This window comes from Heteronotia binoei, chromosome 21 (assembly GCF_032191835.1).
Source record: "Heteronotia binoei isolate CCM8104 ecotype False Entrance Well chromosome 21, APGP_CSIRO_Hbin_v1, whole genome shotgun sequence".
Taxonomy (NCBI): domain Eukaryota; kingdom Metazoa; phylum Chordata; class Lepidosauria; order Squamata; family Gekkonidae; genus Heteronotia; species Heteronotia binoei.
The window spans coordinates 171,520,457-171,535,623 of record NC_083243.1 but is presented as its reverse complement, the minus strand read 5'-3'; the positions used below and the strand labels follow the sequence as shown (position 1 = coordinate 171,535,623).

General features: G+C 40.0%; 1 protein-coding gene across 1 annotated transcript; it reads right to left on the bottom strand.

Annotated features, from left to right (window-relative positions):
• Positions 1-6,522: 6,522 nt before the first annotated feature.
• LOC132589702 (olfactory receptor 5AR1-like) lies at positions 6,523-7,475 on the bottom strand. Its single transcript, XM_060262430.1, has one exon. It carries the CDS (start codon positions 7,468-7,470, stop codon positions 6,523-6,525), a length of 948 nt encoding a protein of 315 aa, XP_060118413.1. The 5' UTR covers positions 7,471-7,475.
• Between the last annotated feature and the right edge of the window lie 7,692 nt (positions 7,476-15,167).

Genomic DNA, 15,167 nt, shown 5'->3' with positions numbered 1-15,167 from the left:
TAAATCAAAAATAATGGTCTTCTCAAACCATTTGTCCTGTAGACAGAAACCCTGATTTGTCATGGGTGAGAAAATAGAACAGTGACCCAATTTAAATATCTGGGAGTGACATTCAGTCACAATCTGTCTTGGAAGCCTTACATTAACGCAGCATCGGAGATTGCTAGAACAAACTCAAACACTGTCCTTAGATATTTTTTCTCTGGGGGGTCAGTATGTTCCAATGGCCTTTGCAGTCTTTAAAGCTAAAGTAACTTCTCAGATTTTATTTGGTACGGCCATTTGGATCAACACAGTGAATTTGCTCGACAGTCTTTGGAGTCTACAGCCTGGATTGCAGTTTTTAAACTGAGACTGAAAGTCCTTCATTTAGCACCAAATGCTCAAGGTGGCCTCTTATGTCTCCTAAAGGAGGGCAACTACAAAAGCAGTTGGGAAAGATATCTAGATGCTAGATTTGAGTTATTGGGCTTTCCTCCAACAGCCTGGAATAATTTAACTTACCAGGAAGCTCTGAAGCAGACTAGAATGAAGATGATCAATCTTGACCGGGCTAGTACTTTAATTCGAGCAAGATGCTTATGTTCCACTCTTGCCCTAGGTATTCCTCCTCTGGAGTCTCTTTCTTCATATACTAGGTCCCTAAAAACACCTAGTCATAGACATGTTTTCACTTTTGCTAGGCTCAGGGGTGGAAATCTAGAAGGAGCTCCTTTGCATATTAAGCCACACACCCCTGATGTAGCCAGTCCTTCAAGAATTTACAAAGAAGAATTTTGTAAGCTCTTGGGGGATTGGCTACCTAAGGGATGTGTGGTGTATTATGCAAAGGTGCTCCTGCTAAAATTCCACCCCTGGCAAGGTTTAATTCTTTCCCCACTGCTGAGTTGACAGGTTATTTCTCCAAAGTTGCATACTCGGATCGCTTATGCAATTATGAGTCTGGAGCTGTAGCAACACTTGGCCATCTTCTGTTATTTTGTCATCAGTTGTTGATTCCTAGATCTATTTGGATAACTCCTGTTCTTACCAAACACCAATTACCAACTGAACTTTGGGTGGTCCCCTATTTGTTGGCGGATATTAATCCTGAAACCACCTATTTTGTTACAAAATGTTTAATGATAATTTTATCTGTAAAACAACAAAAATCTAGATTGATCCAATTGTAACAGAATCTAATATATATTCAGCTAACATGACAATTTTAGATTTACTTAACTGAACAATAGGTTTTATTAAAAACTTCTGTTTTAATATTTTATTTACTTTTTAAATTTGAATATTTAGACTGTAACCTTCAAATTCTGTGAATTTTATGAGTTATGTATATCCATGTATGTTTGATAATTGATACATTCTGGTTGAGCTTAAGACTTTAGGACCTTTGAAGATGAGCTTAAGACCTTTGAAGGAAATGGAATGGACTAGAAAACTACTTCTTTATGGGTAAGGGGCCCTCATGGCCTCAGGTGTAAAGACCAATTGAGACTCTAAGTGGTAATGCATAGCCAATTCATCAGGCCAATAGCAAACCAGTGACAGAGGGAGAATAAATGAAACTATCTGCAGCTAGGTTTAGCTCTTTCACACAGGTGCGAATCATAGACCTTAATTAAATGGAATGTGGCTAATTGGAAGCTGGTATCAAACATCTTTTTCCTCCCTGCAGCTGTATATTATCTGCAGTTTAACAAAAGCAGTGTGCTCTAGCTTTAGCAAAATTGCTTTTCTGAACTGTATTAATGTACAAGCAAGCTGCATTCAAAGCCTTAGCCAAACTTTGAAACAGATAAGAAATTTTAGGAAACCAGTTTTCTTTATACAGAGATTTGAACCTGGGTCTCCCAGCGCCTAGTCTTCTAGTTTGACTTTTCATGTATTCAACCTACTGAAGAGGGTATAAACCGTGCTTATTAGAGTTTCAACCTCCTTAATGATGGGGATTCCCCCCCTTGCATCATTTATACCTAAATTTTCTTGATGAACACAATGCTGCTCTAGCAGATGAGGACTTGATTCATGCAGAATTACAGCAAACACCATTCCACTTCCTAAGCATTGACAGAGGCACCATCTGATGCAAACATAACCAGGTGATTAATGTCCAAATGATTCTCATTATAAAACTTCCTTATGGAATCAACTATTACAGCACTACTGCAAGCAGCCAATTTTACAATGCCAGCAAAAAACAGTTTTATGATGATCACCAGCTGTTCTTCTGAATTTGATGTACATAATAGGTACCTTGGACACAGTGATGGCAGTATTTTAATCAATTATGAGAGTTTGGAAAGAATATTTTCGGATTTCCTTAAAAAATTCACTCTTGGCAGCACTATTTATGTATTTGATACATTCTAAGACATAGTTTTTGCTTCTCCGGCTAGCAGAATTTTGGCATATTTTGCCATATAATTGTGAATTTCCTGCACAGACAGCATGGATGCATTCAGCTTAAGTACACATTGTCAATTACAATCTTGACCTCCTCAATTCTGGGATTCCAATACTCAGGGGTTTCTTGCAAGAGATTCACTATATCCAAGTGGTATTTCAAGAATAGATGGTTTGATGGTAAGTGCAAATCTTTAAAGCCCATCCACCATAAACATCATGAATTCAAAAGGAGCAACACATTGGGAATTCTAATGGAATTCCTCAAAGGCCAATACAAGGCAATGGGGTGGAAAAATCTGTAATGGGGAGAGCCAGTTTGGTGTAGTGGTTAAGTGTGCGGACTCTTATCTGGGAGAACCGGGTTTGATTCCCCACTCCTCCACTTGCACCTGCTGGAATGGCCTTGGGTCAGCCATAGCTCTGGCAGAGGTTGTCCTTGAAAGGGCAGCTGCTGTGAGAGCCTTCTCTAGCCCCACCCACCTCACAGGGTGTCTGTTGTGGGGGAGGAAGGTAAAGGAGATTGTGAGCCGCTCTGAGACTCTTCGGAGTGGAGGGCGGGATATAAATCCAATATCTTCTTCTTCATCTTCTTCTGTAATACCCTTGAAAGCAGAACTTACAGAGAAGATTTTTGATACAACTAAATGGACATTCTAGTAACAATCTTAAATGATGGAGATATTTAAAAAATTAAATACAGCTGGATACCTTTTTATAGATGGCTTAATACATAAATTTGGAATATAACTGGTATGTATAAAAAGAATGGAACTTAGAGTTTATATGAAATGTAATAGTCTACCAGATTTCTTTGGTTTTTAATGCTTACAGAAGAATCTCTTTGTTTTTTCTCTATATATGCACGAGATAGATGTGATTATATATGTTAGCTACTACTTGTAAAATTACAATTTTTCCTTTTTACATTCCCTTTACCCCCCTTTACTTTTTTCTGTTCCTAACTTGTCCTGAAATTTTAATAAAACTTATAAAAATCAAAAGCCAAAACAAGAAATTACTAATTAAGAAAAAGTGGAGGAGATGTACAAGACATGGGACCTTTTGATCTCTGCAATTCACAATAAAGATTCTAGTATTTTCTGGTCATTGATCTCTAGAAAACTAGTTAGAAAACCATCTTTCCAATTCTATATTTCTGCTCCTGAATGGATGCAATTTTTCAAGAAAACATTTTTTTTTAAAGAGTTAACTGGAACCTGATTATAGGATGCTCTTCTCAGTACTTTCATTTCCTTCTGTTAGTCTGAAGAAGTTGCAGTGTCCTTTTACTTTTCCTGATTTGGGTGACTTGGATTTCTGGGGCTTAGGGGGTTTTTTGGGGGGGGAGGGGTTGGCTAAGTTCCTGTATTGTTAAAAGTCATTTTTTTACTGTTTTAAAAGGATTGTTGCTGCTGTGTTGTGCTGCTGTTGTTCCTTTTCCCTTCTGGTTCTGGTTCTTGGGGGGGGGGGTGCTGTTTGGCGTAATTTTTTGTTAAAAAATTCAGTTTTTAACAATTGAGTTTGTTGGCCTTTTCTCAGTTGGATTTGTTTGGATCTGTGTTGTTGTTGGTTTTGCATCCTGTCCAGTTGTCCCTTTTCCTGGTTCTGTTTTTTTTTTTTGGGGGGGGGGTTTAAAAGTTAAGTTTCTTTCTGTTACATTTTGGGTTTTTTTAATTACCTCTGGTTGGTGTGAGGGTGTTGGTGTGTGGGCTGTGTGGGGTAGGTCACTTTCATGTTTTTATAGAGCTATTTTTGGAGTCTGAGGGTTCCCTGTAGTTTTGGGGGCTCTCCCTCAGACCCCCTGCCCCCCAGTAGCGTCTGATTATGCCCTATGTTGCCATTGAGTTCAGTGGCCCATAGGGTATAATGGTGGGATGGGGCACCCTCTTTGGGTTCCCCTGGAATGGGACCCCCTGCCCCAATCTTTTTGGGACTTGGGGGTTTTGTAGGGGGGTATCCCCTGCAGGTTCCCTGCAGTTTTGGGGGATCTCCCTGAAACCCCCTGCCCCCCAGTAGCCTCTAAGTATGCCCTATGTTGCCATTGATTTCAATGGCCCATAGGTATAATGGTGGAATAGGGGCACCCTCTTTGGCTGCCCCTGGAATTGGGCCCCCTGGCCCAATCTTTTTGGAATTTGGGGGGTTTGTAGGGGAGAGTCCCCTGCAAATTTGGGGGTTCTTCCTCAACCCCCCTCCCCTCCAGGCGGCTTCCAATACACCCCATTTTGCCATTGATTTCAATGGCCCATAGGTTATAATGGGGCCGTATATTCGGAAATAGCTGTATATCTCCAGCATATACGGCTATTCCGAGTACCGGTATTCAGAAATAAACAGTATTCTGAATATTTTGGCCCCGTATATTTCCAAATCCGATTGTTTCTGATTTTATTTTATTTTTTGCACACCCCTACCCCACACCTGAAAGGGAGAGATCCACTTTCCCATTTCTCCATGCCTGGGGCTTCTCTGGCTGATGGAGTGGGGGAGGGGGGTTGAGCCTGGTCACTAACTAAAGCAGCATTAGAATGGCACCTGGGCTGTGCCTTCCTGCAGTGTGGAGGCAACTGCTCTAGGAAACTGTGGGAAGGCCCTGGCCTTCTGCTACCTGGCTGCAATAGCAGTGTTTGCAGGCCAAGCGTTTTTTTTTTTTTCAGAAGCACTCTGGCTGCAATCCTGTATGTGCTTATACAGGAGTAAGGCCCATTGATTTACTTCTGAGTAGTCATGCTTAGGATTGGTTTTAAGAAGTTTTATCTGGATGTACTAAAGATGCATTGGTGCAGAGGATCAAGTGCTTTCCCAAGTAGCTGATTCAGGGCAGTAGCCAACCAGGAAAGTTCACAGGAACTTCACTGTCCAATCCACCCCTGTATGGATGAAGAATTAGAAACATCCCTTCTGACCACCCTGCCCTTTTCCATGTAGGGCCCATATGCCTACGTTTTGTCCAATCCCAAATAGACACATCCATTGAAGTCCATTGACTTCAGTGAATGTACAAGGATATAAATCTGTTTAGCGTTTCCTGTACACATCTAGGGGTCTGATCCAATCACAGAATCAGATTCAAAACATTATGTATAGTATGTCTAAAGATAGATCCAATATTGGTGGACAGAAAAAGACTGATGAAGTAATAATGTTTAGACAGCAAAAGGACTACACGGGCTTTTGGATTACACAGTGGTTTTCCCTACTGAAGAATTCTATTTCTGTACCTCAGTTTTGTCACCTAAAATGCTTCCGTTCACCCTTCTGTGGATTCTTTTTCTTTCTGATCAAAATAGCAACAATGATCTATATGACATTGCAAAAGCACAAGAAATAAATGCAAATCCAATGATGTCCGGATGAGGCCCATGTATTTCATTTGAAGATGTTTAATTCTTCTTTTGAAATAATTCAATCTTAAATGCATCCTCACCAAATACGTTTATTGTTTGCTGGATACAAAATGCACATACATTTAATTTCTGCTCATTGCAAACAAATACATAGGTGCTGTTTACTGCATGTGCATAGCAAATGATTTTATTTATCTATTCATTTATTGGTTCTTGTTAATTTTCAATTGCCGTATTACCAAACATTCTGATGATGGCATATAAATAACAAAAACACAAAATGTTCTCATGCAAAAAATCTTGCAAGTTCTAGAGCAACATCTAGTGTACAAATCATACAACAGGAAAAGAGTTTTCAAACTTTCTGTCTCTGTAAAGCCTTCTCCATTTAATGTCTGACAAAGAATCCAGGTGCATCAGCCATGGTACCCCTTTCTGCTTTCGGAGATTCTGGGGGCTGCAACAGGGCACACATAGTGCACACCAAGTGCTAACCAGGCTTGTTGGATTTCACAGTTATGTTTTTGAGAAATGAATGTGTTCAAGTACTTGCCAAGTGGTTTTCTGCAGCTGCCCATGGAAAGGGCACATTATTAATGCTTGATGCACTAATTTTCTAGGAAATATAAGTTCCATTCCTGATTTTACATTTTGGGTTTATGGGATACGTTTCTGAAGCATAGAAAACCTGAGTTTTAAAACTATGTACAATTATATATTTTCCACACATGCTTTTGCTCTTTTGGGGTACATTGGTTGTTTTGAAACTATGTCATTTCCTTTCAAAAAAGCCTGTGTTTCCCAGAGTTTTAATCAGGGCATGTTTCACATCTTTATTTCTGAGACTGTAGATCAGAGGGTTGAGCATGGGGATTATTATTGTATAAAAAACTGAGGCCCATTTGTCTTGGTCCATTGAATAGCTGGAACTGGGTCGAAGATACATGAAGAGAACTGTCCCGTGGAATATCCCTACAGCTGTCAGGTGAGAGGCACAAGTGGAAAAGGCTTTATGCCTGCTTTCAGCAGAGCGCATTCTCAGAATGGTGCTCAAGATATATGCATAAGAAACTAGAATCATTCCAATGCTGCCTGCTTCAACATAGGCAACAAAGACAAACATCACAATCTCACTCAAATAGGTATCAGAACATGAGAGCTCTAGCAGGGGAGGAATGTCACAGAAGAAATGATTGATGATGTTAGAGCTGCAAAATGAAAGTCGAAATGTGCAGTAGGTATATGCAATTGAATCCACTGTTCCTATAATGTATACTACAGCCATCAGTTGTTTGCAAACTTTTCTGGACATAATGACTGTGTAGAGCAGTGGATTACATATAGCCACATATCGGTCATAAGCCATTAGACCTAGCAAAATACACTCTATATCTGAAAATAAGATAAACAAATATAGCTGAAGAGCACAGGTATTGTATGAAATCCTTTTACTCTCAGCTGCAATGCCAGCCAACATTTTGGGAACAATGACTGAGGAGTTGCAGAGGTCAAGGAAGGACAAGTTTCCCAGAAAAAAATACATGGGGTTGTGAAGCTGGGACTGAGTGCAAATTAAAACAATCATCCCAAGGTTCCCTATTACAGTGATGGCATAAATGAACAAAAACATCACAAAAAGAGGCAGCTGCATTTGTGGATTATCTGTCAGTCCTAGGAGCACAAACTCAGTTACAGCAGAACTATTTCCTTTATCCATCATTCATGGCAGACATGAATTGTATGTGAAGTTTCCTTCCTTCTGAGGTTTTCCTGACAAAGGTAGAAATGTTTTTCTTAGAATTTCATTCAGTATAACTTTTATGTGAGAACAGTTTTTTAAAACCACATATATTTATACCTTTATCATCACTGCATTACTCTCATACCAATTACTAGAACGGTTAAGGCAAAAATACAATGTATCGCAATCATATTATTATTTACTGATCTAATCTGCATTAAATACTTTGAAGATTCTAATTTCAGCTATTTTAATATCTTCTAAATATGTTGTATGCTATTGAAAATTATAACTAATTATAGTTTTATACTGTTATGAGAATAAAATGTGGAAGAGAGACCCATGAATGCAGGATAAAAATCTATTTGGCAAAAATAAGCATTCCACCTTCTTTGAATACTTGCCTAAGATAATTTTTGTCTAATAATGATTGTCTGATGCAGTCTTCATGTAGTTCAAAATTAAATGGCATAGGTTTGTCAAAAAAAAGAGGAGACATCAATGACTGCAGCAACTATCAGACCATTGCATTAATTTCTCACACAAGTAATGTGATGCTCAAAATCTTGCAACAAAAATTGTTATATATGGAATGAGAAATACCAGATGTTCAGTTTGGATTCAGAAAAAGAAGACACTACAGATCAAATTGTAAATTTACATTGGTTACTGGAGTGTACGAGACAATTAAATGTAGCAATGCATCACAGATTATGGAGAAACAGAATGGTTTGTGATTGGCAAAAGTGTCAGACAAGGATGTATTTTATCTTTGTATCTCTTCAGTCTATGCAGATAAGATATACAGAACATATCATAAGGAAAGCTGGCTTAGATTCAGGTAAAATGGAAATTGGCCGAAGGAACATTTCAGTTTGAGATATACAGATAACACCATGTTACCGGCAGAAAATAGTGAAGACTAGAAATGACTACTGCTGAAGGTTAAGCAGAAAGTGCCAAAGCAAGATTACAGCTGAATATCAAAAAAGACAAAGTAATGATTACTGGGGAATTACACAACTTTAAGGATAACAATGAAGAAATCGAAATTATTCTGTCTTTCCTATTTTTTGGCTCCATCATCAAGCAAAAGGGAGACTGCACCCAACAAATCAGAAGGAGATGGAGACTGGGAAGGGCAGCCATGAAGGGGCTAGAAAAGATTCTTAAGTGTAATCATGTGTCTCTGGCAACCAAGGCCAAGTTAATTCATGCCATACTATTCCCCATTTCCATGTACGGGTGTGAAAGTTGGACAGTGAAGAAAGGTGACAGGAAGAAAGTTGATTTATTTGAAAGGAAGCGTTGGAGGAGATTTTTACAGATACTGTGGACTGCCAAAAATACAAATAAGTTCATTCTAGATCAAATCAAGCCTGAATTTTCCCCAGAAGCTAAAATGACCAAACTAAGGCTGTTACTCTGGTCCCATCATGGGAAGAGAAGAATGACTGGAAAACACACTGTAATGTTAGGAAAGCTGAAGGCAGCAGGAAAAGAGGAAATCATAACATGGTATGGATTGACTGAATAAAGGAAGCCACAGGCCTCATTTTGCAAGACCTGAACAAGGCTGTTAATGATTGGATTTTTTGGAGGACATTAATTCATAAGGTTGTCATAAGTCGGAAGTGACGATGATACCATAGAGAGAAAGAAAGGGAGGGATATATATATATGCAGTCTTCTCCTTGATTTCTAAGGTTCACGCTATACTTTTAAAGGTAAACAGATCTATGCAGTTGCCTGTCTGTTACAATCGTGGTCTTGCAGCCTGCAGCGTAGCTGCTAGGCTGCTTGGAGCTGTTTGCCCTCCAGGGCGGGAGAGTTGGTCTGCGCCCTGTTTGGGCGCGCTTTGCTGGGGGCGGGGTTTAGCCGCGTCAACGGCTAGCTCCCCAACCCTTTCCTCAGTCCCTCGGCGATCGGCCCTCCCACCCGCCCTGTCTGCTATGTGGGCATTGCTGGTTGCCTCATTCGGGGAGCCGGGTAGGAATTTTTTACGCCCCAGCTGATTGGCTGGTGCTGGGGTGTGTTTTTCGCCTACCCTGCATAGCAGTGCAGTGGATTGTGGAATTGGCTTTGGGAAGGTGCCTTTAAATAGGCGGTCACTTTAGTTGGCAGGTTTTAGGGGTTTAGGACACTATGCGGCTAGGGGAGGACTGTGAAGCATCCCCCCCTTGGGGGGAAATTTGGGGTCTGGCATGATCGGCCTTGGGGTTTGGAGACCCGGGTTGGAGAATGCAGACTGTCCAGGAGGCTCGGCTAGAGGGTGCCTTTCTGCCGAGACGTGCGTCTGGGTTTGGGCCCTCTGGTGCGGGCCTCCCTGCTGGGCCTGCCTGGAGGGAGCTGAGCAGTTCAGCTCCGGAAGGGGGGCTGGGTCCTCGCCCGTTAATGGCAGGGGAGCGGTCGCGGTGACCCCTAGCCCTGGCCAGGCCGCTGGTGGGGTACCCTTGCTGTTCATGTTGTAAGTTAATAAAGTGGCCCAATTTCAATCCAATGCATTGTGTCCGACTCGTTATTCCGACCTTGGTGGGCAAAACAGTGTAAAGTGGTGTTGCATGGGAGAAGCAGCAGTGTGGTAAGTGGATCATAAAATTTACCTTCACACACTGCTTTCCTTGTGCAATTCAGGCTCCAAACAGCTTTTCTATCAGTATGCTAATTGTATAAAATTGTGGAAAACTGAACAGGGTTGGCAATGTTTCAGGCGTAAAATAGTAGGCAAATCAGCAGAGAAATAGTGACAGGAGTGTCCTTGAAAACATTGCCATTGGTTGTTTCTAAATCCAGCTGCTATCTTTATGTTTAAGGCTCTTGCTGATCTCTACTATCCACTTACACATCAATTCCAGTCCAATGGAACCAGTTCCTGGTTGCTCTGGTTACTTCCTACTAGTTCTTGCATATTTATCATCCCATGATTAGACAGATGTCTGACTACTGATTTGGCGTCATACAAAAGCAAGGTTTGAAAAAAAAATGTATGGTTAGATTTTGAAGATCTAGAGACGTTAAACAATATAAATCAGAGTTGCCTTTTGTTTAAGTTACCGTTTTTAGAAATAAAGGATGTGCATTTCCATGTGGAACTAAAGACAAATCCTGCAAGATTTCCTCAAATTAAGATGACGCTGCAGTAACTGGAAGAGTAAGAGAGTAATCTTATTGGCAGATGACTTTTTCTAGTCACTTATGTTTATGTAATGAGACTGAACTAGATTCAAGTCCATTAGCACCTTAGAGACCAACTTCTAAATAATATATATTATTTATATATATATGGGGGATATAAATTTTAGAGAGTCAGGGCTTTCAAGAGTGAGATACCTGCTGTATTACCTTTTGAGAATTCAATACTGAGGAAAGGAACTCTGGCTCTTGAAAGCTTTTAGCTTCCAAATCTTGTTGGTCTCTATGGTGCTACTGGACTCCAATTTAAATCTTCAGTTGCAGGCTAACATGAGTACTATCCCAAAACAATTGAACACATTCACTATGGTTTTATCAGTTTTATAAGATCATATTCTGAGATGAGTGCACATGTCCATTTTTTTTAACCACACAAGAATCCTCATGGATTGTAGTCTACAAGTTTAGCACTTCAGAACTGTGAACCAACAGCTCAGCAATCAAGCTGTGTTTATGATCCTTGTATCCCAGCAAACATCACATGTAAACTCAAAGCATTTCAGCAAGTGGGAATGCTATATTACAGCCAGAAGAGTGTATTTCTAACCTTGTTCCTGGTCTCTATTCTTGCCCTGCACAGGGATCTCCAGTCTAATCAAATAAGTTCCTAATTGCCCCTATTACCTCCTAATTGTTAAATCTTATTCACTCCCGAATTAGACAAGCTAATGATTTGGCTTCAGTTGAATGTGAGAACTGGAAAATCTTTCCTAAACATATAGACAAGTTATCATAAAGGTCTATAATAATAATAATACAATTTTATTTATATCCCGCCCTCCCCGCCTAAGCAGGCTCAGGGCGGCTAACAACATCCATAAAATACAATACAATAAATATACAAGACTTTAAAATAACATTATCCAAAAACAATTCTAAATTCACATTTGACATAATTTGACAGAACAATTTGACAGTGATGTTCTTGGCGCGATTTCTGTCAGTTTACGTGATAGCGCGGATCCCTGGGCAAAATTTTTGGCGGATCCATTTATTTAGCGATCATAAATCAGCAGTCTGTAAAAGCCGACCTAAAAAGGATAGTCTTGCAGGCCCTATAGCAACTGAGCTGCCTTTTCTGTTCAGCAGCATGGTGAAATGCAGAGGATGTAATATTAGTACCTCTAACTCAAGACCAATGCTGCAGGATTTCTTAAGATTAAATGACTGGCTGTAGGTAAAAGAGTGAAAGAATAATGTAATTGGCAGATGATTTGGTTATGGTCATTTAAGCCTAACACACATACATTTAAACTGTGTGTGTTCATAATGAACAAATGTACTATGCATTTTTCAGCCTATTTTTTTGCACTGCAAAATGATCTTCTGGGAATCTGGACATGAGAAGGCTAATCATTCTGAAATCGTAAACTGCCCTGGATTTTATAATAATGTTGGTTTAGAATAATGTTGGTTTATGAACCTAATGTGGATTTGACCCATCCCAGAATCAAGTTCCACATGAACAGTCACAGTCAGATTTGTTGCCAAAAACTGTCAAACTTACCTTGAGTATAGCAAGTGGTTCCCTGTTTTTAGTATCCATGAGCAGGCAATGAGATTTTTAAAGTCACATGGTGTCACTTGGGAAATCATCTTTGTAGCATTGGGAATAATATCTTATGTGGTTTATACTAATAATTAACTTTCCATTCTGTTTTTTTGTAAACAGTTTAATTGGGTATAGCTTGCATGTAATTTTCCATCAAGGAACTTCCTGATCAATGTATAGTCAAAGTGATAATTCTAGATATATATATGTATGGTTGCTCCCACACTCCAAAAATAAGAATGCCAAGCAACAAATGTAAGTTAAATGAATGTTCCTTAAAGTGATTCAGACAGAAGAACTCTAATTCACTCCTTTCTCTTGTATTAAAGTGTATTCTTAGAAGTTTTCCAGCATTTGGGTAAATCCATACTGGCTGAAAGCATGGACTGATAATATAACTGCTCTTCACTCTTCTTGGCCAAGATAGCAAAGGAAGCTCAGAAAGGCTGTTCATGAAGAATGTTCCCCTACACTGGAGACTATGCTTGTTCCGGTGATGATACTCAACACACCACGAAAGTTCCCTCTTCAGCCCCTTAAGCTGATGAACCCTTAATGTTTAATTAGGTTAGTTCCCCCCAAATTAATAGATGTTTTGGGGTGCTTGGCAATTTAATTAACTGAAGGCCTGTGTGCAATTCTGGTCACCGCACCTCAAAAAGGATATTATAACATTTGAAAAAGTCCAGAAAAGGGCAACTAGAATGATTAAAGGGTTGGAACACTTTCCCTATGAAGAAAGGTTAAAACGCTTGGGGCTCTTTAGCTTGGAGAAACGTCGACTGCATGGTGACATGATAGAGGTTTACAAGATAATGCATGGGATGGAGAAAGTAGAGAAAGAAGTACTTTTCTCCCTTTCTCACAATACAAGAACTCGTGGGCATTCAATGAAATTGCTGAGAAGTTAGGTTAAAACGGATAAAAGGAAGTACTTCTTCACCCAAAGGGTGATTAACATGTGGAATTCATTGCCACAGGAGGTGGTGGTGGCTACAAGCATAGACAGCTTCAAGAGGGGGTTCGATAAAAATATGGAGCAGAGGTCCATCAGTGGCTAGTAGCCACAGTGTGTATATATGTGTGTGTGTGTATATATAATTTTTTTGGCCACTGTGTGACACAGAGTGTTGGACTGGATGGGCCATTGGCCTGATCCAACATGGCTTCTCTTATGTTCTTAAGCCCATAACACACACTAACCCCTCCACAAGAGGCGGCAAGCACAAGTTCAGAACCCACTTACCAATCATAAAAATGTATAAATCACCCTGCAGTTCAGACAAAAATAAACCATTCTCTACATTGGATAAATGTACCCCATTATTGCTGTACAGGTGAGGACAGATGGATGTGATAGGAATTGTAATTGTCCTGCTTGCCTCTATTGCAAATCCCTTAGCTAGGGAAGGCACATATATCAGAGCAGACAGGTCCAGCGGGTAAGCAGGCTGTGTTCATCTGATACAATTCATCACCATCATTGATCTGACACAGTTGCCAGGGCCCAAGCCTCATCTCTGTTGGAAATATGTATCTGTTTCGTATGTCCTTTGCAATGTTCTAAAGTTCCAGTCATTATAGGGTTAACACTGAGCCTGATTGGAATGATTTTGCTTTTTTGGGGTGATTTTTGATTTTTTTTTTTCATGAACAGTGTAACAGGAAATTTTTAAAATCTTTATTGGTGCTACTTGCCTTTTTACCTCTTTTACCCTTTGTTTAAGTAAACCACTGTCAGGATTTATACATGCATTGGCTATTTCCCATTGACTTAAGCTTCCATATCACCACCATTTGCTATGGATGTTGCACATCTTCTGTTCTTCTGGGGCTGTTTCGCATCCATTTATCAAACCAAGCTTCACCCTAACTAAATGGAGCAGCTCCAGTGAAGCAGAACAAACTTTTATATACTTTTAAATATATTAGCAAGATAATTTCTTGATTTTATTTGGCTCTAATTCAAGTTGCTCACTGGAGTGCCTCTTCATGAAATTTCACCTACCACCTCCTTGCTCAACACACACACAAAAATGCTGTATTACTTGTTAAATAAGGCTGTATTTGATAGAGCAGGTTTTTAAAGTTCATGTCCCAGTAAACTATTTGGGCATTTTCCAGGTCCAGTCTTGAATCTAGTTTTTAATGCATCAATGTGACATCGATGTGTTGCCAGCATCATCATTACATTGCTCATGAGCCCTCCCCACACCTGGTAAACCTCTTGTCAACCCATTTCTTTGACCCCTGAAAGCAAAAGAGGACACTTGTGTGATTATATGATCCACTGAAAAGGGTCCTGCCACTGCAGTAGAGTGAGGATGTGTATGCCCTCGGTGGGGTAGGGCGGGATATAAATCGAATAAAGTAAAGTAAAGTATGCGTATGGCCTACTACACAGCCCTCGTTATAGGTGCCTACTATGCCCTGAAGTCTTCAGTGATTCCCTATAAGTGCACAAAGTGTGCTGTACAAGGGTTGCTGCAAGCATTTCATTGAAGGCTTTTCAAAAGAGGCAGAGATCTCTTTTCCCATGTGCTTAATAGTTTACACAAATTAAATGAATATGGCACCCCTTATGCTTCTAGGTTTGCCAGCCTCCAGGTACAGGCTGTCATTCTCTTAGAAATACAGCTGCTCTCCAGACTACAGAGATCAGTTCCACTCGAGAAAATGGCAGCTTTTGAGGATGGACTTTATGGCATCACATCAATGCTGAGCTCCCTCCCCTCCTCTCACCCCTCCCAGGCTCTGCCCCCCAAGCACCAGGAGTTTCCAATATCAGAGTTGGCAACCCTATATGCACCTTTTATACCAACACTGGAAGGAGCTGATACGGGGAGGGTTTGGATAAGGGGTTTTGTGTGTGTTGTTTCCTTTTTGCTTTTATTATTATGGCAAGACAATTTAAATTATTTATTTTTAACAG

Coding starts and splice junctions, on each gene's coding strand:
- LOC132589702 (XM_060262430.1), bottom strand. CDS start 7,470: ATGATGGATAAAGGAAATAGTTCTGCTGTAACTGAGTTTGTGCTCCTA.